This window comes from Diplotaxodon limnothrissa, linkage group LG23 (genome assembly GCF_057381915.1).
Source record: "Diplotaxodon limnothrissa isolate DT_005_m linkage group LG23, D_limnothrissa_male_GT1.1, whole genome shotgun sequence".
NCBI lineage: Eukaryota > Metazoa > Chordata > Actinopteri > Cichliformes > Cichlidae > Diplotaxodon > Diplotaxodon limnothrissa.
In genome coordinates, this window is record NC_140617.1 from 505288 (window position 1) to 526807 (window position 21520).

The following is a 21520-nucleotide window of genomic DNA, read 5'->3' on the forward strand; positions in this document are numbered from 1 at the left end:
GTGGACCATCACCTCACTACCTGGATCCTGGACTACCTCACCGACCGACCACAGTATGTGAGGACTCAGGGCTGTGTGTCGGACAGGGTCGTCTGCAGTACGGGGGCCCCACAGGGAACGGTTCTGGCTCCGTTCCTCTTCACCATCTACACTGCAGACTTCTCCCACAATTCCACCCAGTGCTTCCTGCAGAAGTTCTCTGATGACTCTGCAATAGTCGGCCTCATCACTGATGGGGACGACAAGGAGTACAGAGGTCTGACCCAAGACTTTGTGGACTGGTGCCAGCTGAACTACCTCCAGATCAACGCCAGTAAAACCAAGGAACTGGTGGTAGACTTCCGCAGGCACAAGCATTCTCCACTGCAACCACTGAACATCCAGGGTATGGACATTGAGGCTGTGGACAGCTACAGGTACCTTGGTGTTCATCTGAACAATAGACTGGACTGGACTCATAACTCAGACGCCCTCTACAGGAAAGGGCAGAGCAGGTTGTACCTGCTGCGGAGACTCAGGTCGTTTTCTAATGTTTCTAATTTTTGCCTCATAACTTTTGCACTGTCCACTTCCTGCTGTGACAAAACAAATTTCCCACGTGTGGGACTAATAAAGGTTATCTTATCTTATCTTATCTTATCTTAAAAGTTTTTCTCCCTGCACACACTCACACTGTAGCACCCAAAGAAAGTGAAGTCAAGCCTGAGACAGCACAGTGACGATGCGATCATCGCTGTAGACCGTGGAGATCACCTGTGCAGCCCAACCACACCTCAGGTTTAAAATCACTGATGATTATTTTCTGCTCACTGTTTTCTGTGAGAGGGTGACTTGGCTTCAAGAGAAAAGTAGCTGTTTTATATTATTCATTGAAGTCTAATAAGTACAGATCACAGTGCAGAAAACACCCTGCAGGATACATCTGGGATTACACGGTGAGCATCTTTCCTGTAGAGTAAAACGTGCATTGTTCTCAAACTTGAGGCTTAAATTTCCCTTGATTTAAATCTTAGTATCTGACCTGCTGTTTATGATGCTGCATTTGTGTGGATTGTGTTGTTATATTGTTTTTATCTGCTGGTTGTGTTCTCGGGTTTCTCTTGTAGTGTTTAATCACAGAGAGGCTGCCACCAACAGGTTGGATGATTTCTTGACTGGTGCTTAATACATGAGACAAAAAGTGCATAATCATAGTCTTCCTCATTAAATACATTATTTGTGGTGATCACACAGAAACCTGAATAAATCCAGTGTCCCTCTATAATATGTGCTGTTTATTTTATGCCGAAATATAACAGTAAAGGTCAGAAAACAAAGGAGGTACATATCAGCACAGATAACCTTATTTACCCAAGTGTAGGAACATGACATCCAGCCAATGATGGCTGATGTCCAACGACCTGGGCACCACTAACAGCTCGTTAACATTAAGTATAAAGAATAATGCAAAGATCAGCACATAGAGGCAGACCGGCGTTATTCACAGCGGGCCTGTGCTTTAAGAAAACTAACAACAGACAATCCAAAAGAAATATATTTCTGTGTTGCAGCGTTTGTGAGCACCTGTATTTGCCATGTTATGGTAAAAACTCCATCACAGCCACTTTTAAGTGGGTTCATTTATATGTTAGGTATAAATCTGTAGCAGGGCTTTGTGCCCATCTCATGTATTAGATCAAAGTTGAATAGCTGTCAAAATCTACAATTCTTTTTGGCTTTAATACCTATATAATATCCCTCACTTGCTAACATCTATAGATTTATACGCGCTTTTGATTCAGTGCATGTGTGTTTGGGTCACAGCCGCTTCCACCAGGCAGCTTAAAACACAGAAACAGAGTCGAGTCGTCTTTAGCTTTTACTTTATTTGTTTCAATCGCTTTATAGCGTATAGAGGGCAGGCTGAGAGCAGACTGGACCCAGTCGGATTACATCGATCGGTTTTAAAGCAGCAGTGTAAAATGTGACAACAGTGATGTTAAACTCACCAGCAGCAGCTCTTCCTGTTTCAGTAAAACAACAAATCGACCGTCTAACTGGCCTGCGTAGTCCCCGCCGGCCTGTGGAGCAACACCTGTGCACATAATCTGCTTCAAGCCTCTCCACGGCCCCTAAAAGGTTTAATAGACACGTCGTCATAGAGACCAGCAACACGCTTTACACATGCGCATGCGCACGCCACCTGCTAAACGCATTCACAAAAAAGAAAATCTCCATGAACACAGCGTAAACATGAGGGAAAAGCCAGGGGGTGTTAAAAGACCGTAAATATTTAATAAAGTAAAGTTATTAAATGAGTTATCTGTTCCTCCAGGCTGAGGTCGATTAAATTTAAAGCACTATAGATAAACTGGGTCCTTTTGTGCGAGTCTTTCCATTATTGCACATTTTTATGACTAAACAAAACTAAAGCGCACATTTGAGCCCGGATAGGCTGCACTTAGAAAATTGCCTCTTTATCTACGGTGAGAATAAAAAAACAAACCAATTCCAAAAATGTCAGGACGACGTGTAAAATGTAAACAAAACCAGAATACGAAGAGTTTAAACACTGATATGTTTTCTGTGTTATGTTCTGAATAAAACTTGGGTTTGTGAGATTCGCGAGTCTTTGCATTACGTTTTTATTTGCATTTTATACGTCGTGACATTTTTTTTATTTAAGTTTGGGTTTTATTAAAGAATAAAAAAGGCAGGCAAGTAAAACAAAATCAGGCAACAGATGAAAGATTAAAAAGTGTCAAGAGGGCAGAGAAAAGAGAAAATTTACAAGGAAGTCATTTATCTCCAACCACCTCTCTGATAAGAAGTATGTGTACAACACATCAGTGTAAATGGTTAGCACAGGTTAAAGTAAGTAACTCTAGACTTTCACCCCAAAGTAGTTTAAAAAACTTGGAAGTTATACTTTTGCATGCTCTCATTTGTTTATAACAAGCCTTGTGATTAAAGGGTGAACCTTTGCAAAGATGTTTCTCAAAAATGAAACAACTGAAAGGAGCCTTCAGCAGGAAGTGTTGTGGCAGCAATGCTGCAGATGCTGGTGAATGATTCAGGACTTTATAAAAACGAACACATTATATGATGTGTTTACTTTTCAAAAGTAAATTTCGTATTTCTTTATGTATGAGTCAATAAAAAAAACACTCGTGGATGATTAGAATCAGCAACAGTGCACACTACGTGGGTACAAGTTTCTGCCTCTTTGCAGCAAGAGAGCTCGATTTTATCAAGCTAGCAACTGGATATATATACTTAATAATAATGTCACAGTATTAAGCATTAGTAAGGTATTAGTAAGTGTTTAATTCATCATTTATACATCATTACCCAGTATGTCATTTATAAATACAGATATGTTTATCTCTCTGTTACTGTTACACCCTGTATGACTATATTTTAATCATAATCGTCGTCATCACCGTATTCCCACTTTGAATATGTATTTTATTTTATTTATTACCTTCCTTTATCTTCCCCATGCCTCTGCCTTGTCTCCACCCTTCCCCTAACATTTTTCCATCTACCCCAGCCTTCATCCATCCCATCTCTTTACCTCTTATCTGTCCACCTCCTCATAACCCCTGTTTTTTCTTTATTGCCCCCACCCTCTTTATTACCTTTCTACCTTTCCTGTGTCACTGTCAGACCCTTTCTTTTCCCGTTTACTCCCAACTGCCTCTTCTTTAAGTGCGGAGAAACACTGAAGCTCCACAGAACTGACCACCTCCAACAGTGCAGCTCAGTGTGTCAAAACCCTGAACACAAACTTTACACTAATCCGAAACTCTTTCGTTGTTACAGATAATGATAAAAATGTATAAGAAGGGAAGCCATAGAGCCTGGGGATTTTACATCCAGAAATGTTGTGTAAAACCAGACACGTTATAATTAAAAAATACTGAAGAAGAAGATATGATAGGGAGTCTGTACGCACAATGCCAGGACGATCAAACCAGTTTAGATGGATGAAAAAAATTTAATCATTACTTGTTATACTTTTTTCTTTTTCTTGATAAGAAAAGCGGGGATCCAGAGCAGAGATTTGTAATAGTTTTAAATCAGTTTGATCTTATGTTTGTAGGAGCAGTGAAACTTCTGTCAGTGTGAAAATGTTTAACAACACATTTATTCCTGCATTTATCCTAATATAAGAAAAAGAAGTGCTATTTGAACAATATGTCTTTTTTGCACACGATAAACAAATGATGCTATCAGCATGGCTCTCTGGGCTTAAATTGTAAGAAATTACTCAATTACAGAAAGTTCTGGTAGCTCATTGGCCAGGTGGTGCTGTAATTATTAAACACAAAGTTTTTGCTAATTTTCAGAAGCATCCACTTTTAAAATAAAGAAATAATTATAAATATATATAAATATTTCTATAGTAGATGGTCCAAAAAATGTTTTTTCCCCATCTTTTTCTTAATTACTTTGGTGTAGTTTGAATGGCCATGGTGGTGTTTGTCAGTAGAAAAAGCTGTTAAACTTATGAAAGTACAGTTAGAAGTCCAAACTGCCTCCCATCACATTTTCCAAAGACATCCAGTGGGCCATACTGGAGTTTGTGGTGGGCCTATTCTGGCCCTTGGGCCCTATGTTTGACACCCCAAGCTAGGGAATCAGCTTGTTTTATATTTCGACTCACTGATAAAGAGTAATGCCTGATTTACACTTCTGCTGCAATTCTAAGTCATAACTTATGAAGTAAGCACAAACTCCTTTTAACGCTCCCCGATAAACTTCCATGTAACCGGATGTGCACCTCCCAGGATATGTAACATGTAGCCCGCAATGACCTGAAAGCTGTAGGAGGTTGCAGCGTTAGGGTTAAATGGGGTTTCCGCTTACGTCGTCGAAGTTAAGACGAAGATTTCCCGCAGAAGTCTAAAAAATCAATCAATGTTATGAACAATCGTATGAGAAACAGAGGTCCTTAAATGCCTCCCCAAACAGAGAAGTCTTTGAATGCAACGTTTGTGTGGCGCACTGAACTCTGGGTCTTGGAGTTTTGTGTAGGCATGCATCATTCTGAGCCCCGCACCGCGATAATGGAGAACGACATTTCCCATGTTGCGTTTATCTCCTTTGACAAACCACGCCCCTTCATCTAAGACATGCCTGATATCACGTAGGTGAAACTTCTGACACAGTTTTAAGTTGGTGGTGAGAACACAGTGACAGGCCGGACACACGGACAGAGAATCGTGTCTTGTCCACAGATGGCCACCATCGTCTTTTACTCGGTGAACAAAACGGCTCACAGCGCCGCGAGACGATGTTTAACTTCTCCGTTAAAGGGGCTCGCTAGTGCCGGAGAGTCCGTTTCGCGGCTAGCCTCCACTCACAGTCGGTCAGTGCCTTTGCTTCCGGGAACGAGATGGTTTTCGAGGGGTACCGGCGTGAGGTTCATGTCCCATGGGACCGCAGGCAGGTCCGGGAATACCAGGAGGGGAGCCCTGGCGCTCAGCGGAGCCGCAGCAGTAACAGCGGCGGCGGCCGTAGCGGGGTTTCTAGCTAACACTGACCACTTCCAGCGCGCAGAGATGGCAACGAGGGTCCCCCGAGCCGCAAAGGAGACGGGGGAAGAAGCGGACATTCTTCAGAGGTGCCGGGGCTTCATGTCTCCGCCGGTGACTGACATTAGTGTGCTGCAGGGGAACAAGGACGAGATGCGTACGAAGATGGAGATGCTGATCATGGAGACTCAGGCCGACTTCTGCAAAGCCCTGGAGAAAGTGGACGGTGGGACGTTCAGGGTTGACCGGTGGAAGAGGAAGGAAGGTGAGGCGCTTCTGCCTGACATAAAATATCCACGTACAGCGTAACAGAGTGTAACATGATTATATTTGCTTAAAGAAGAACCAAAAGTAAACAGACTGTGTCTGTGTCAGGTGGTGGAGGCATCAGCTGTGTGATGCAGGACGGAAAGGTGTTTGAGAAGGCGGGTGTTAATGTGTCGGTGGTGTTTGGGAACCTGACAGAGGAGGCGGCGAAGCAGATGAGGAGCAGAGGAAAGGTCCTCAAAGGGAAAGATGGTGAGTTTTGACTACTGCGATTTGTGTTCTTGAACACAGCGGTTTAAACTTTAATATTGGTATCTTTATTTTTCCCAGGTAAACTGCCATTTGTTGCCATGGGAGTAAGCTCCGTTATTCACCCCAAAAACCCCCATATTCCCACTGTGCACTTCAACTACAGATACTTTGAGATTGAGGAGGAAGATGGTAAGCATTAGGCCTTCATCACATCAGCAGTTGGCTCTCAGTGTCAGTGACACAGCTGAGTGTGGAGTGAATGATAACCCTTGTTTCCTTCTTCCTTGTTCTAGGCACTAAGCAGTGGTGGTTCGGTGGAGGCACAGACCTGACCCCGGTGTATATAGATAAGGAGGATGCCTTTCATTTCCACAAAACCCTGAAGGAGGCCTGTGACAAGCACCACCCACAGCACTACCCCGACTTTAAGAAATGGTACGGTTTGGTTAGCCCCACGCTCGTCCCCTGCACTTGCACGTGCGTCCTTCAGCACGTACGCTGTGTGTGGATTTGCACTGGGTGTATCCCCACTGTGGAGTTATGATAAGAGGAAGTCTTTGCCTAAAATCTGCAGTTGCAGAAAAACCGTTGAAGCAAGACGTTAGTCAGGGATTGACTTCAGTGGGAAATGATGGGTGTGGTTTATCTGATGTTTGCTGTATGAGGTAAAGTTTTACATTTAAGGAATAATGTGATGTTTTCATAAATATGCCTTTCCTGTTACAGAGACGATTGGCACCCCTCTCATCCACTAAATGTAGCACAGTTTACTGTCTCTACAGACATGCTTTCAGTCGACTTGCTGTTAATTCATTTAGAGCCCATTTGGAGCTTTGATACCTATACTGACGTTTGATGATTTAAAAGTCTGATATATTGGCCGATATTTTTCTTTTTCTCTCAGGAAAAATGGAACATAAACACAATTCATATTTATTTTTAATCCTCACTAAGATATTACTGCTGTTTTGTTGAATCTGCTGAGTTGGTGTGTTTGTGGTGGTCCAAGCAACAGAGAAGTTGCAGAGCTCCCTCTGGTGGACAAACTGGAACATCACTGCTCATAACGTGGTTGAGAGGACATTTTCTCTTTTTTTTAAACGTTTTATTTTACTTTCTAAATTTTCATTACTCGGTCATTATAAATACTGATATCAACATACAGGCAAATCTGTCTTTCAGACTTCATTTGTCGTATGTCATATATTTGGATATTTATTTGGCCCTGCTTCTGTCTCAGTATATGTTACTGCATGTTGCCCAGGTGTGACAGGTACTTCTACGTCCGCCACAGAGGAGAGACCCGCGGTATAGGAGGAATCTTCTTTGACGACCTGGACTCCCCGAATCAGGAGGAAGTGTTCAGCTTCGTCAAGAGCTGCGCCCGCACGGTGGTGCCCTGCTATCTGCCCATCGTGTACAAACATCTCAATGACTCTTTTTCTGATGAGGAGAAGGACTGGCAGCAGGTTCGACGAGGCCGGTGAGTAGCACCAAACGGTAAATAAGAGAGAACCCATCTGATCAGTTTGATTTTCAGATCTTTGTGGAAGTCTACAAACAAGACTTCTGAGGTCTTCAACAAAGAGCTGTTCATGCTCGTCTTGGATTTTGCACAAATAATAAAATTCACACATCAACACAGTGACCTTAAACACACAAGTCTTTGTATCATAGAGGAGTCGAAGAAGACTAAAGGGACCGTTTTGAAGTCAGAGTGAGCGTCCTGACACGCAGAAATGTTGCAGAAGAACCTGCAGTGAGCACGTCATGCAAGGAAACGCAGACGTCCCAGAGGTGATGCTGTGCTTTGCAGAGGAAGAAGCTACAGGTCGGATCGACACAAAGCTTTAGTTACAGTTACTGCTGCAGGAGGGATCCACACTAGACACCGAAACAAAGCTTCACTTATTTTTGCACCTTTGCTCATTTTCTACAACAAGTAAAACATCAAAGTTTGATATTATTTTTATTCAGATTTTCCTTTAAGAATATTTGAGCTCAAATAAACACAAAATTATAAAGGGTTCACAGACCAGCTGATCCAAGTCAGTCCGTCCTGTTTTTCAGGCCACACACTTGCAGTGACTGCCAGTCTCAGGTTTAGTCTTCCTTCACTTGTGTGATTGAGCTACTTAATGACTGCAGTGTGGTCTGAAGCTGGAGTGGATCCTGGCAGGGAGTCGCTAACAACACAGAGACTGACTTAAAGGGCGAGTTTGAGAGGGAAGTACATAGCAAGCTGGAAACCAGTAGAGTGATTAGACTGTTCAGATTAGCTCAGTGTGGTATGTGTTGGCACATACAGAAAGCACCTCACAAAACTTGTGACATGACGTAATTCAGCTCATAACTTTCGCACGTCGGGGCAGTATGCGTCACGTGACAGAGCGGCTGTGGCGTGCGAGGCCTGTCGGCAGTCTGGTTCAGCATTTGCTGCCTCGCTACCAACCCGGCATTTCATCTCCGAGGAAGTTATCCCAGAGAAGTAAAGCAAAGGGGCGGATCTAGCAAAGTTTAGCCAGGGGGGCCGATAGGGCATGAACAGGGAAAAGGGGGCACAAAGACATACTTTTCTTTCTTATTCTCATTTAAAATGTCCAGCTTTTAATAAAAAAATTATCTGAATCTTACACCCAAAGTTTTAATCTGATGTATAGAAGTCCATTACTGTATATACACTCAACAAAAATATAAACGCAACACTTTTGTTTTTGCTCCCATTCCCCATGGGATGGACGTAGAGACCTAAAATTCATTCCAGATACACAATATAACCATCCCTCCCAAACAGCGGTCACAAATCAGTCCAAATGTGTGGTAGTGGGCACATCTGCCATATTGAGATAATCCATCCCACCTCACAGGTGTGCCACATCAGGATGCTGATCTGACATCATGAGTAGTGCACAGGTGTACCTCAGACTGCCCACAACAAAAGGCCACCCTGGAATGTGCAGTTTTGTCTCACAGCAAAATGCCACAGATGCCACAAGCAATGAGGACGCATGCAATTGGCATGCTGACAGCAGGAATGTCAACCAGATCTGTCGCCCGTGCATTGAATGTTCATTTCTCAACCATAAGCCGTCTCCACAGGCGTTTCAGAGAATATGGCAGCACATCCAACCGGCCTCACAACCGCAGACCTCGTGTAACCACACCAGCCCAGGACCTCCACATCCAGCAGGTTCACCTCCAAGATCGTCTGAGACCAGCCACCCAGACAGCTGCTGGAACAATTGGTTTGCACAACCAAACAATTTCTGCACAAACTGTCAGAAACCGTCTCAGGGACGCTCAACTGCATGCCCGTCGTCCTCATCGGGGTCTTGACCTGACTCCAGCTCGTCGCCGTAACAGACTTGTGTGGGCAAATGCTCACATTCGATGGCGTCTGGCACGTTGGAGAGGTGTGCGCTTCACGGATGAATCATGGTTCACATTGTTCAGGGCAGATGGCAGCTGAGAATGTCCCAGTTCTTGCATGGCCAGCATACTCACCGGACATGTCACCCATTGAGCATGTTCGGGATGTGCTTGACCGGCGTATACGACAGCGTGTACCAGTTCCCACGAATATCCAACAACCTCGCACAGCCATTGAAGTGGAGTGGACCAACATTCCACAGGCCACAATTGACAATCTGATAGACTCCATGCGACGATGTGTTGCACTGCATGAGGCAAATGGTGGTCACACCAGATACTGACCGGTTCTGGGTCCCCAGACCCCCAATAGCGCAAAAAACTGCACATTCCAGGGTGGCCTTTTGTTGTGGGCAGTCTGAGGTACACCTGTGCACTACTCATGATGTCAGATCAGCATCCTGATGTGGCACACCTGTGAGGTGGGATGGATTATCTCAATATAGCAGATGTGCCCACTACCACACATTTGGACTGATTTGTGACCACTGTTTGGGAGGGATGGTTATATTGTGTATCTGGAATGAATTTTAGGTCTCTACGTCCATCCCATGGGGAATGGGAGCAGTAACAAAGGTGTTGCGTTTATATTTTTGTTGAGTGTAGTAACTGTTAAGTCTAATATACCCTAGTAAGCTATAGTACTTTTTCCTTTGGGAAGGTACCATCTGTGCAGTCTGCAAATCTGTTGAAGGAAGATGTTGAATCTGTTTAATATTTCTTGAAAAATAATTGATTTCTGTGAATTTTCTTTTACACACATGAAATGAAAGTTGATTACGTCGATTAAGCATCACGAAGCGGAGGGTGGGGGTGGTTCCCTAGTTATTTATTTTTTGTGGGGCGTTTTCAACCCTATTAGTCAGGTTGCTTAATATTTCTGCTAAGTACTCTTTAAAATACCAGAATAGGGAGGATAGAGCAGGTTTACGTTTATTAGATTGATCAGTGTTGCTGAACTATGAAATAGTTTTTACACACAGGTTCAACAGAACAGCTTTAGTGTTTGTTTTTTTAAACTTGAGTATGAACTTGTACAAAATGCAGCAAGATATTAATAAAACAGTCGTACTGATTAAAACACTATCGGATTCATGTCGGTATCGGCAGATATCCAAATTTATGATATCGGTATCGGACATTAAAAAGTGGTATCGTGCCATCTCTACCACAAACCTGTCACAGTAACAAAGAAAACAAAATGAATAAATACGCATTACAATATTATTCCTGTGAAAGTAAACCCAGAGCATGGGCTGCCTTGGTTTGTTCTTATGTGTTTTCATACAGCACCTGATCACCTTAAACAATGAACAGGAAGTTTTGAGCCTACAGTGAGGATGTGTTGCTCTGCAGGTATGTGGAGTTTAACCTGGTGTACGACAGGGGAGTGAAGTTTGGCCTGGCCACGCCCGGCTCAAGAATCGAGAGCATCCTCATGTCCCTCCCACTCACCGCAAGGTAAGCTGCTGCCTCTTCAAAGCACTGTTTGCACCTCGCTTGTGTCAACAGCAGGCTGCCCGCGTCGCGTGGTAACAGAATCACTCGTCATCCTCAGGTGGGAGTACATGCACGAGCCTGCCAAAGGCACCCGGGAGGCTGAGATGCTGGATGCGTTACGAAACCCCAAAGACTGGGTGTGACCGGAGCGCCCCCGGGTTTGGACGTCAGTATGGACAAAAACATCTATTTTATAAAGCTGGCTGATCGACTAGCTGGGCAACATTTAACCCTGCTTTTATAATATGGAGCTGCGCTGTAGATGTCTGAAGAGCTTTTTCATTTTGTCAAACGAGCCGTGGTAAAACGGACCCTGAATAATGTCAAACTCAGTTCATGAGCTTGGTGCCATTGCTTACTGCAAGACCAAATAATGTGACTTAATGGGCGACCTCCTTTTCAGGTCAGCTGCACTTCCGTTGTGCTCCTTTAAACGTGTGTGTTTTGTTCTATGACCAGCTAAATGTGGCTCGCTCTGCTCAAAGCTGTTAAAGCCGTCCTCTGCTCGCTTTCAACAAACACCTGAAAAGGACAAACTGAGCCACTGTGTCAGCTCTGCCATCTAATGTTAATAGAAGCTGGTTTCAATGTCCACAATGACTGTTTCTGCCACAAAATGAATAAATGGATATTCGCCACTCTCTGCTGAGGCCCATTCACTTTGTGCTGGTCTTTGATTTGTGGTTAATGAATCACTTTATGGTTTGTTTGAACAGCAGTAAACAATCTCTGACCCACAGAGGACGAATGTGAGTCACAGGCCAGGTGGAAACAACAATCTGTCTGGATACATCTGTATCCTTGGTAAGAATCTCACTTTGTGAGCGCCTGGAAAACCACCAGGCGATGAATAATTTGTCCCTTTGTGAGTGATGATGGTAACAGTGCGGGGGGGCAACAAGTGCTCACCCAAACAAACTGAACATGTTCTCGAGACGCTGAAAGATTCATGCAGCGAGTTTTAAATATTTTATTACAAATTAATTCAAGCTTTTGCACAAGTGAAAGATTTATAACAAGCTCCTTACTTTTAGTGTTATGTAACGTGTTTTTCCTCGATAAGGCTTTGTAAAAACAGGGTTCGGTTAAGTAACAGTACAACAAGTGGCCGAACCAAAATTGCTACCTCTACCAGCACGAGTCAGCTCAGTGTCGCAGCGAGTGCTGAGGCTCAAAGGTCACGCTGCAAACGTTCAGTGCTCTGCTGCGTGACAGTGATCAGCATTAGTGACGACATATTTGGCTTTAGAGTGTATGCAGCAGCAGCAGCGTTTCATATAGACCGAGCACTCTGAGGATTACAACATCATTGTTACTGCTGAGTGACACAGCAAACGTGAAACAGACTGTCCTACTTTCCATGAAACAGCTCATTCTGAGCTTCGCCCCTCCATTAGTCACAACCGACTGTACTACGGTTACATCAGCACCGGTGCAGTCACTGGCCTTTAAGCTTTAAAAAATGCCTCCCCGTAATGTTTGCACACAGATACACAGTTACATAGATACATTACTCATGCTAAACATAGACTTTATCCACGGTGACTGTAAATACAGAAGCTTCCCCTGACAACCCGTCTCTGCTGCTTTCTGCCCCACATTTATGTGCAAGTCAGTAACTGTAGCACAGCTGCAGCTTCACATCCAGGAGGTCCGTTTGGGAAGGAGGGCGTTCCACAGTTAAAGCAGCTGTCAGAGGCCCCACTAGTGTTCATGGGCCAGTGAGTCCTGACCATTAAATCAAATTAGACAGTACGGAGACACCTCTAACCTCACGAGGACAGCATGAACTACAGGCGTTACCGAAATATAAGCAGGTAATGACGCATAACTGCCCTCCTTCCCTTAACCCTTTGTGTTTACTAAAGATGGACCAATGCTTTGGTTTGGCGTGTCACCTCATGGTTTAAGGCATATTAACTGAGTCATTTCTGTAACTGGGAGACACCTGCTGCTGCCTATCTTGGCCAGGTTTCCCTTGAAAAAGAGGTTTTTAATCTCAGTGGGATCTTCCTGGTTAAATAAAAAAATATATATTATGCCTTGACATCTGTTTACTGTTTACAGGTAAAACCCTCATTGGAGCCACATGCAGGCTCCCGGCCCACCACGAGAGACCGGCTGGTGAATAATGTCCTTTCTCAAAAGTCTGCATTATGTTCACTTATGATCGAGTCACACACGGCAAATGTACAACCACAAACTTGTGGATGAAGTATTTTTGACAAGGACGTATTCAAAGATGAAAAACAAATGATGTGACGCTGCCCACTCGGGTCTCAAACTGGCATCAGTCGGTACCGAGCGCCACTAAAGCATTGGTCTCACACCTGTGATACAAACCCTGTTTGTGAATCTGTAGCTGTGACACAGCGTGAGGAGAAGCAGCAGCGTGGTATTGCACCATCACTCGTTCCTTCAACGGTTAGTGCAACTTCTGTTCCAGCACTGATGATTGCATTAGTCCACTGACCAAACAGTTATTAGTGTTTCTGTCGTGTGTGTTGGATTGCAGGGGGGGGCTGGTGAAACCACAGCAGTAGCACTGCTAAACAATAAGTCTTAGTGTGTGTTAGGGCTTTTGTTAGGCTGCTGGTTAAAAACACGTTCACTTCCCTTGGCCCCCACTGACACTAACAGAACTGCTGTTGACTATGTCCTCATACTGTGGGGGCGGCTCAGTCTCTATTTGGACGTCCGTGTGGCCCACAGCCTCTTCGTAAGATGGCGGCGGGTCGCCGGCGCTTCCGCGCCCTGACGTAAACTCTGAGCCTGGATACGCTGGGCTGCTGTGGATGCTGAGTTCTGATTGGTCACCGTGGTATTCCCTCCCCCAGTGGTCCATAGAGACCACTGACAAGACGTTGTTGTGATGCGAGAGTCCCATGCTGGGGCTGCGCTGTGAGCGTTTGCGGGAGTGGCAGCGCCACACAGTGATTGCGACGCCGGCGATGATGACCACGACCAGCAGCAGCGGCACAATCAGGTAGAGCGAGTGGATCCCGCCCACCGCCGCCTCCGGGCCTCCAGGCGGACTGCTTTCACGCACATATTCTTCCCAGAACTGCCTCTGCACACAGAACATCCACACTGTCAATAAAACAGCCCAAACGTGCACCCCCCCCCACTGCAAGCGCTTTTTATCCACATTACTGCAACGCAAGGAAACCGACAACAGCACCCAAACAAACAAAAAGAGACCACGTGAGCGCACACATGACCTAGCTCCAGCCTCCACACAATGCTGCACTGGGCTGTTCTTCCTGCTGATCGCAATCACTTTCTGACAAACACCCTCGTTCCGCTCTCGGCACAGGATTTCACTGCTGGACACATGAACGCCACAAACTATCACTTGTAGTTAGAGCGGCTGGCGTGGGTTACTCTCCACCGGTGATGCTGACCTGTGGGATTTAGCTGCAGTGGAAGCCATGTTTTCATGTTTCAAGTTTCCCAAGTGCTTTTAAAAAGGGCGAGCAGTTTCAATTATCCAAACATCCTAGTTTTTTGGATGATCATGTTATTTTACTACCAGGGTCAAAATGATTAGCTCCCCAATGCTAACACGTGTCTTCTTCAGTGAATCTCCCAAGATCCTCCAGACTTGATCACCTTGGCCTAGATCTTCAGGCCCCCCCACAGACTGGCACTGGTGTCAGGGCTCCGTGCAGACCAGCTGTTCTTCACCAGGCATGTTTTGGGTTGTTGTCGTGTTGGAAGACATTAGGACCCAGATTTGCTGCTGGTTGCCTGAGGTTTTCTTTCTAAAGCTTCCTTTCAAGGTAAAGTGGTCGCCCCATGATCGCCCCATGATCGGAAGGTCGGCGGTTCGAATCCACTTAACGGCTACCCTGAGGTACCCCTGAGCAAGGTACCGTCCCTACACACTGCTCCCCGGGCGCCTGCTTAGTGGGCTGCCCACTGCTTCACTGAGTGAATGGGTCAAATGCAGAGAAAAAACAAGTAATTTCCCCATGGGGATCAATAAAGTATCCATTATTATTATTATTATTATTATTATTTCCTTCTTTCTTCGCGATTCCTTCCATCCTGAGACTCTCTGTTTAAAGTGGGCTGAAGCATTCCCACGGCATAATACTCCCACCCCCGTGTTTCACTGTGGAGCCAGCGCTCTTTGGTTGTACACCTCTCACTTCTCTCTCCAAACATAAGCATCGTCTCTGCTTTCTACTCTGGAAACTCTGTATGCTTTCTCAACTGATAGCTCAGACCCTCGCTGAAGTTTTTATACTGAGTGAAAATAGGAAAATAACCTTCAGTTTTATCCTGATTCTAGAAGCTCTGAGCATTACCAAGTTAAATCACATCATTTCCCAGCAGTGCTTTGTGCGGTGGCACGATAAAAAGGTCTATTTTTCCAGAAGGGCGAATAATACTGACCCCGGTCAAACTAATCTGAAACAGTTCTGTTATTGTGCACAAACATGCTCTGTTGAAGAAGCACCCGGGAAAGACTTTAAATTTCATAGGTGGGCTAATAATTTTGTCCTCATCTATAAGAATCAGGAAAACTTTAAGCTGTTTATTTCCAGCACTCCACAAATGTGCCCCAATGGGAAATGATTTCCTGTTAAAGAAAAACGACGCGTGGTTCATGTTGGAGTTCTGATGTGCACTGTGTGATGCGACACGCCTCCTCATCCTCTCACCGTCTTCTCTTCGTTCTCAAAAGCTTCCCGGGCCTCCTCATAGGTGCAGGTCTCCTCCCGACACTCCCTCTGGATGTTACCCTGCTTTATTTCCTCCAGAAAAAAGTTGGCCCTGCGCAGCCTCCGCAGGACCGAGTGGGCCGCTTCTGCTGGCAGGAACACTGAAACGAGTGGAGGAGGGAGGAAGCAAAGACAGGAGCGAGTAGGGGAAAGAAAAAAATGCATTAATCAACAAGCAGAGACAGGAAAGGAATGAAGATGACAGGAAAGTGAGGGCGAGTCAGCAAGCAGAACAGCATGGGGGAGGAATTTAGACGGCATTGAAAGGGCGGCAAAAAGGAAAGAGATGCTGGGAAAAGAATAATGAGGAAAATGGGGAGAGGAGCGAGGTGGGGACTGAAACAAAGGCAGCCGAGCCGAGCGCTGGTCAGTGCCCACATTTCTACATAAAGACAAAAGCTCCTTTGATTTAGGCATCCGTCCCTCTGCCAAATAAAAGAAACTGGAAGAACGGACTTGAAGAGACAAGGTGGCTCTCTGTTTCTCACACCCAGAATATAAACATAAACTCCCCCAAGGAAACAGTCAGATGCCACAACATGCCCAAATTAACAAGTAACGGCTGTCTGACTCATAACTTCGGGAATGGGATCAGCAAAAGGCTTAAAAGCAGAAAAAAGGACAAAGAGCAAAATCCAAACAGGAATTTCCCCCCGGACAGAATGGGAATTGTTACTGTGTCAACAAGGGGGGGCACTGCAGTGGTTTAGTAGCATGGACAATGAGGAAAATCAACACAATGGAACAGGAAAAACAAGTAGGAAAAAGAGGAATCCGTGTTTCCGTCTCTGCTTGTGGGTAAACTTACCACTCCCCATGATTCCCGCGGGTCTGTTTGGGGGGGGTTTATCTGCAGAAAAGCAAACAGGCATTAAGCTTCAGTTTGAACCTGCTGATGGAGTAAGATGACAGTTAACAAGAACTTCCACCTCAGCAGCTACACCCTTCCTTTGGTCCTACTTAAAGATGAGCAGCACGGTTTCCAAGCTCCTTCTCAGACACCACATCTCTGCTGTTCTCACACAGACCGACGTTTTCTAACAGGGACACGGTAAAGGGCGTCGTTACGCCATGACCACGAGACATCCGTGGCTGAAGTGACAGCGACCAATGGCGGCTGCCGTCCAGCGCTCCGCACGGATCCAAAAATAGATGACCATCAGCACAATCATCCATCACAAAGCGCCTCCGCCCCAAACAGCCACCGGGGACACGGCGCTGTGCTAACGGTCTCTATCGGGTTAGGTTAGCTTCGGTGGTGTGTGGCTGAGCGGGTTAGTGTCCTGGCAGGTCGATTAGTGGGCTCACGGAGCCTTCACCTTTAAATTCAATCTGGCCATCAACACAGGATCCAAACAAAGACTTCCCGGGAGAGAGTCCCGCCAAACGCTACGGGCTTCACTGCTTCTCGAAACCGCGTGTTGCTGCAAACACAACGCCTATCGCTGCGACTTACCTTTTTTCGTCCCCAAATATGCGCATTAGCGACCGTTCGTCTCCTCCGCTGCCCGAAAGATTTGTTGTACAAACTGCGCAGGCGCACAAGGTCTGTTTGGTATCGCGGCTTCACGAACTGCCCCGAGTTAAAGAGACACACCGCCGTTAGCACGAAGAATAGCAGGTAAATGTGGAAAAAATAACTAAAGATACATAAATGTAACCAATAATCTAATTATGCAAGTTAGTTCACAAATAGGCCACCCAATAAAAATCAAAGGTCATCGATGAAAGGCGGCAGTTCTTGCTGTCTCCATCCTCCGCAAGGTTAATTAAACGAAGCTAAAATCGTATGTGACAAAAAACATAAAGAATAATGAAAAATAATGAAACTATTTTGTGAACTTGGAAAACTAGCTCAAATAAAATAAAAGAAAATAAAGAGGAAATATTCGTAGTTTTAGGTAAAACATTTAAGTCTTATATCTAACATTTTTCACGTTTCTGATAAGGCTTTGATTGACATGTTTATTGAGAGTTTGGACGTCTAAGACTGAGTCAGCTGCTTAGATCTTTCCGCACGACAATAAAAAGACTGAAACTAACGAAAACCAAACCTACATGCCTTCAAATCACAGACGCTAAAATGAAACTAAGCAGAACAAAAAGTGAAAGAAAATATTTAAATAGAATAAATCGAACCCTTGCTATTGTAACCGTGTGTTCTTGCGTGCCTGACAAAGAAAGGTAAAGGAAAGAAAGACGTCCAAGTCATTAACTTACTCGCTCCAGCTCCTGCAGCCAAATACAAACAGGGGGGGTTAGCTCAGCCCATCACAACTTCCAAGCTAGCCAGAATTATATATTCAGCGTTAACGGCGCCTACAACACATTTGTGGCACACACATACTACACATTTATCTAACAAAAACAGGCACAATGATGACAATAAATGAACTAAAATAACAATCAGAAACATCAGGGTGGCTAAATATACGTTATATGTGTGTTGTACAGTGTTAGGAAAGCAATGACGCCAACCGCTCCCACAGGAGAATTGTAGAGGCCAAAGGGGTACACTGTATTTCAAACCCAGTGGGAGTTTCCCCCCAAAGAGGGACAAAGGACCCCCTGATGGTCCTCTTTGGGGGGAAACTAACACTGGGTTTAAATCTGGGACTCTCCACCAGTTAGAACTGAAGAAGCTTCTCGGATGAGAGGTGAAACGTCTTCAAGCAACTTAAAGAAGTCCAGACGCTTTTCTTTCCAAGCTCCTTAGACTACGATGACCTGGATCACTGAGAACCTTCACAGAGACCTTCTGTTTGGTTTGAGATTTTGGGACGTTAATATTTGCCAAGCTGAGACAAATTTCACTTCAAATCTCAGATAGTGAGGATGATTCTAAAATGCAGATCCAGAAAACCATCCTCTTTCACACACCTAGTCAGTTTTGAAGATTAACAATGGCTAACACTGAGCAGTGCTGATTTTCTAACTCTGGAAAATAACTCAAAATGTTAGAAATATTCCAGTGTTAGAAAATCAGCACTGCTCAGTGTTAGCCATTGTTAATCTTCAAAACTGACTAGGTTACTTTTAAACATATAACACTGTCAACAGTGTTGTATTTAACACTCAGAGGTGTGGACCCATATAGACACTCTCCAGTGTTAATTTAACACTGGAGATTTTGCTGTGCAGCGACGTTAGTATTAAAGAATATATTTATCTCTAGCGTTTGCCTGACATTTCATTTTTTGCTCACGTCACCACATTTTCCAATTCCTCGTGGCAGAGGAAGATACAGTTGTTCATTTCACTTTGTTTCCACATGGTTTCCCTCGTGCTCAGTGTTCTGTGTCAGTCATCAGTTCAATCTAAGCATTGATATTTTGTGCCTTAGACGTGCAATCAAATATGCAACTCCGAGCAGTATATTAACACTGATGAGTCATGATGTCGTGTGGTGTGTGTGTGTGTGTGTGTCTTACCAAAGTGTAGGTCAAATGTTCCTGCCGGCAAAGTCTTTCAACATCATTACTGATGAAAACAGATTGTAATCAGGAGAGGCTGGATGGGTAAATACACACGCACACACACACACACACACACACACACACACACACACACACACACACACACACACACACACACACACACAGTACAGTACAGTACAGACCTGCATATAATATCAATGTACTGGTTCATGAAACTTCAAACGTTGTGTTTTATTTTCAGTTTCCTTTCATGCTAACTGCGGTCTATAACCTAAAACTAACAAGGACACAGATGCTGATGGTGCATTTCTAATTAAATGTAGCTATGAAGTTAATTTACTCGTCTACGTCTCTCTCAGGGTGCATTTGTGATCAATATGAATTAATTCCAAGATTCGTCCCTGGGGACAAAAATCACTGAGTTCAGTTAGAAAGAACACGAGCAGCCTTCTAACCGTAGCTCTGAGTCTGTGTGAGACAGAATAAAGGTTTGTCTCACAGAGTGTTTAAAGTGATACAGTCGGTGTCTGCGCTGTGATCCACAACCTCGCACTGCTCAAAGCACTCTTGATGATGTCATTGTGTGGAGACGTCCTTAAAGTAGTTTTATCAGCACAGCAGCTCCACCTACCAGCTTCTCTGTTTGGGAAGGGCAGCCAATCAGAACAAAGCTGGCCTAAAGGGAGGATGATCTTAAAGCCAAAGTGAATGAACAAAAGCCGAGCCCTCATCTTCCACTTCTGGTGACTGCAGAAGATTTGCTGTGGGGTTCACCGTAGCAGATCATCTGCCTCCATCTCACCCTGTCTCTAGTATCCTATACCGTCACACCAACCTTCTGCATGTCCTCCTTCACTACATCCACAAACCTTCTCTGAGGTCTTCCTCTTTTCCTCTTTCCTGGTAGCTTCATCTTCAACATATTTTGTCCAATATATCCACGACCCTTTCTCTACACATGTCCAAACCCTCTCTGCCTTACCTAAGTACACCTCTTCAGCTGCTTGTTAATGCAAATATCCAATGAATTAATCCCATGGGAGCAACATACAGGCATGTAGACATAGAAACGAAAACCTCCTAAAGTTCAAACTGAGCATAAGAATGAGGAAGAACAGAGGATTTAAGTGACTTTGAGCATGACATGGTTGTTGGTGCCAGACGGTCTGCTGGGATTTTTCCCACATAGCAATATCTGGCATTTACAGAGAATGGTCTGTACACGTCACGCGGCTGCAACTGTGTGATGCTATCATGTATGAACCAAAAGCTGCGGGGAATATTTCCAGCATCTTGTTGAATCTATGCCACAAACAATTAAGACTGATTTGAAGGCAAAAAGGGGTCAAACCCAGTACCACCAAGGTGTACCTAATAAAGTGTCCAGTGAGTTTATATTGAATGGTTATATAATGCAATTTGAACAATGATTTCATATAACATAGAGATCACAGACAGCATCTCAGGAATATTCAGCTATGCTTTTTGGACTTCCTGTATCCTACAATAAAACACACCTACTGTCACACTCACACTATGACATGTATTTAGGCATCCAGTGAAAACTGATGATAAATTGTACACAATACTTTAAATTTGTAAAATAACACACAGTTAAAGAATAAAAATTAGTTAATTATTAGCTCAGATTCTTGCACTAACATGCTGCCTTATGGATGCATTGGGCATCCATTGTTGCAAGAATGTAAACTTTCAGAAATGACTTCTTGGCCTATAATCCGTCAAACATATGTCAAACATGCCTCTCGGGAATAACATCAATGCCTTTTGAGCCAGAAAGAACATTCCTATCACCAGGTAGAAGCTGCAGTCAGTTTTTGGAAAAGTGACTTAAGGGAGTGAAAAACTTAACAAAACAACATCGGAAGGCTGCGTCATTAAAAGGTTTTAAGTTGGGGCTTTTATTTGTAAGGTAAAGACCCTACAATGATAAAGAGAAAAGAGAGAAAACTGCACCCAATCAGATGAGCCCCTATGAGCACGCGCTTTGGTGACAGTGCGAAGGAAAAACTCCCTTTTAACCAGAAGAAACGTCCAGCACAAGCAGGCTCAGGGCTGTGACGGGTCCCTGGTGAGGGGAGGGAGACAGGACAAAAGACAAGGTGTCGAACAAAGCCAGGGATTAATAACAAAATACAGAGGGGTGTATAAACACACAGGGCGGGGAGAAAAAACACTCATAGCATCATGGGAAGCCTCCAGCAGCCTAGGCCTTCTGCAGAATAACTGAGGGAGAATTCAGGGTCACCTGATGCAGCCCTAAATATATGCTTCATGAAAAATGTTTTTTTTAAGCCTAAGAGGGTGTCTGGTGCCCAAATCCAAACTGGGCTAAAGCTTAAGTCTCCCATTCTACTTTTAAATA

The 21520-nt window shown here is 44.3% G+C and overlaps 2 protein-coding genes across 3 annotated transcripts; one reads left to right on the plus strand and one right to left on the minus strand.

Moving 5' to 3' along the window:
* The first annotated feature begins 5125 nt into the window (after positions 1-5125).
* Positions 5126-11616, plus strand: cpox (coproporphyrinogen oxidase). The gene is made up of 7 exons (XM_085347580.1): positions 5126-5784; positions 5895-6038; positions 6117-6227; positions 6332-6473; positions 7303-7521; positions 10824-10928; positions 11026-11616. Exons 1-7 carry the CDS (start codon positions 5223-5225, stop codon positions 11108-11110), a joined length of 1368 nt encoding a protein of 455 aa, XP_085203706.1. The 5' UTR covers positions 5126-5222; the 3' UTR covers positions 11111-11616.
* A 286-nt stretch (positions 11617-11902) lies between these two features.
* prrg1 (proline rich Gla (G-carboxyglutamic acid) 1) lies at positions 11903-17219 on the minus strand. 2 transcript variants are annotated; one of them, XM_085347582.1, is made up of 4 exons: positions 17154-17219; positions 16506-16547; positions 15638-15798; positions 11903-14037 (listed from the first exon to the last, which is right to left on the minus strand). In XM_085347582.1, the coding sequence occupies exons 2-4, from the start codon at positions 16513-16515 to the stop codon at positions 13576-13578; spliced, it is 633 nt and encodes a 210-aa protein (XP_085203708.1). In that variant the 5' UTR covers positions 16516-16547; positions 17154-17219; the 3' UTR covers positions 11903-13575. The 2 variants fall into 2 exon arrangements, with proteins under 2 accessions (XP_085203708.1, XP_085203707.1); XM_085347581.1 differs by having other exon boundaries at positions 16506-17207.
* Positions 17220-21520: the final 4301 nt, after the last annotated feature.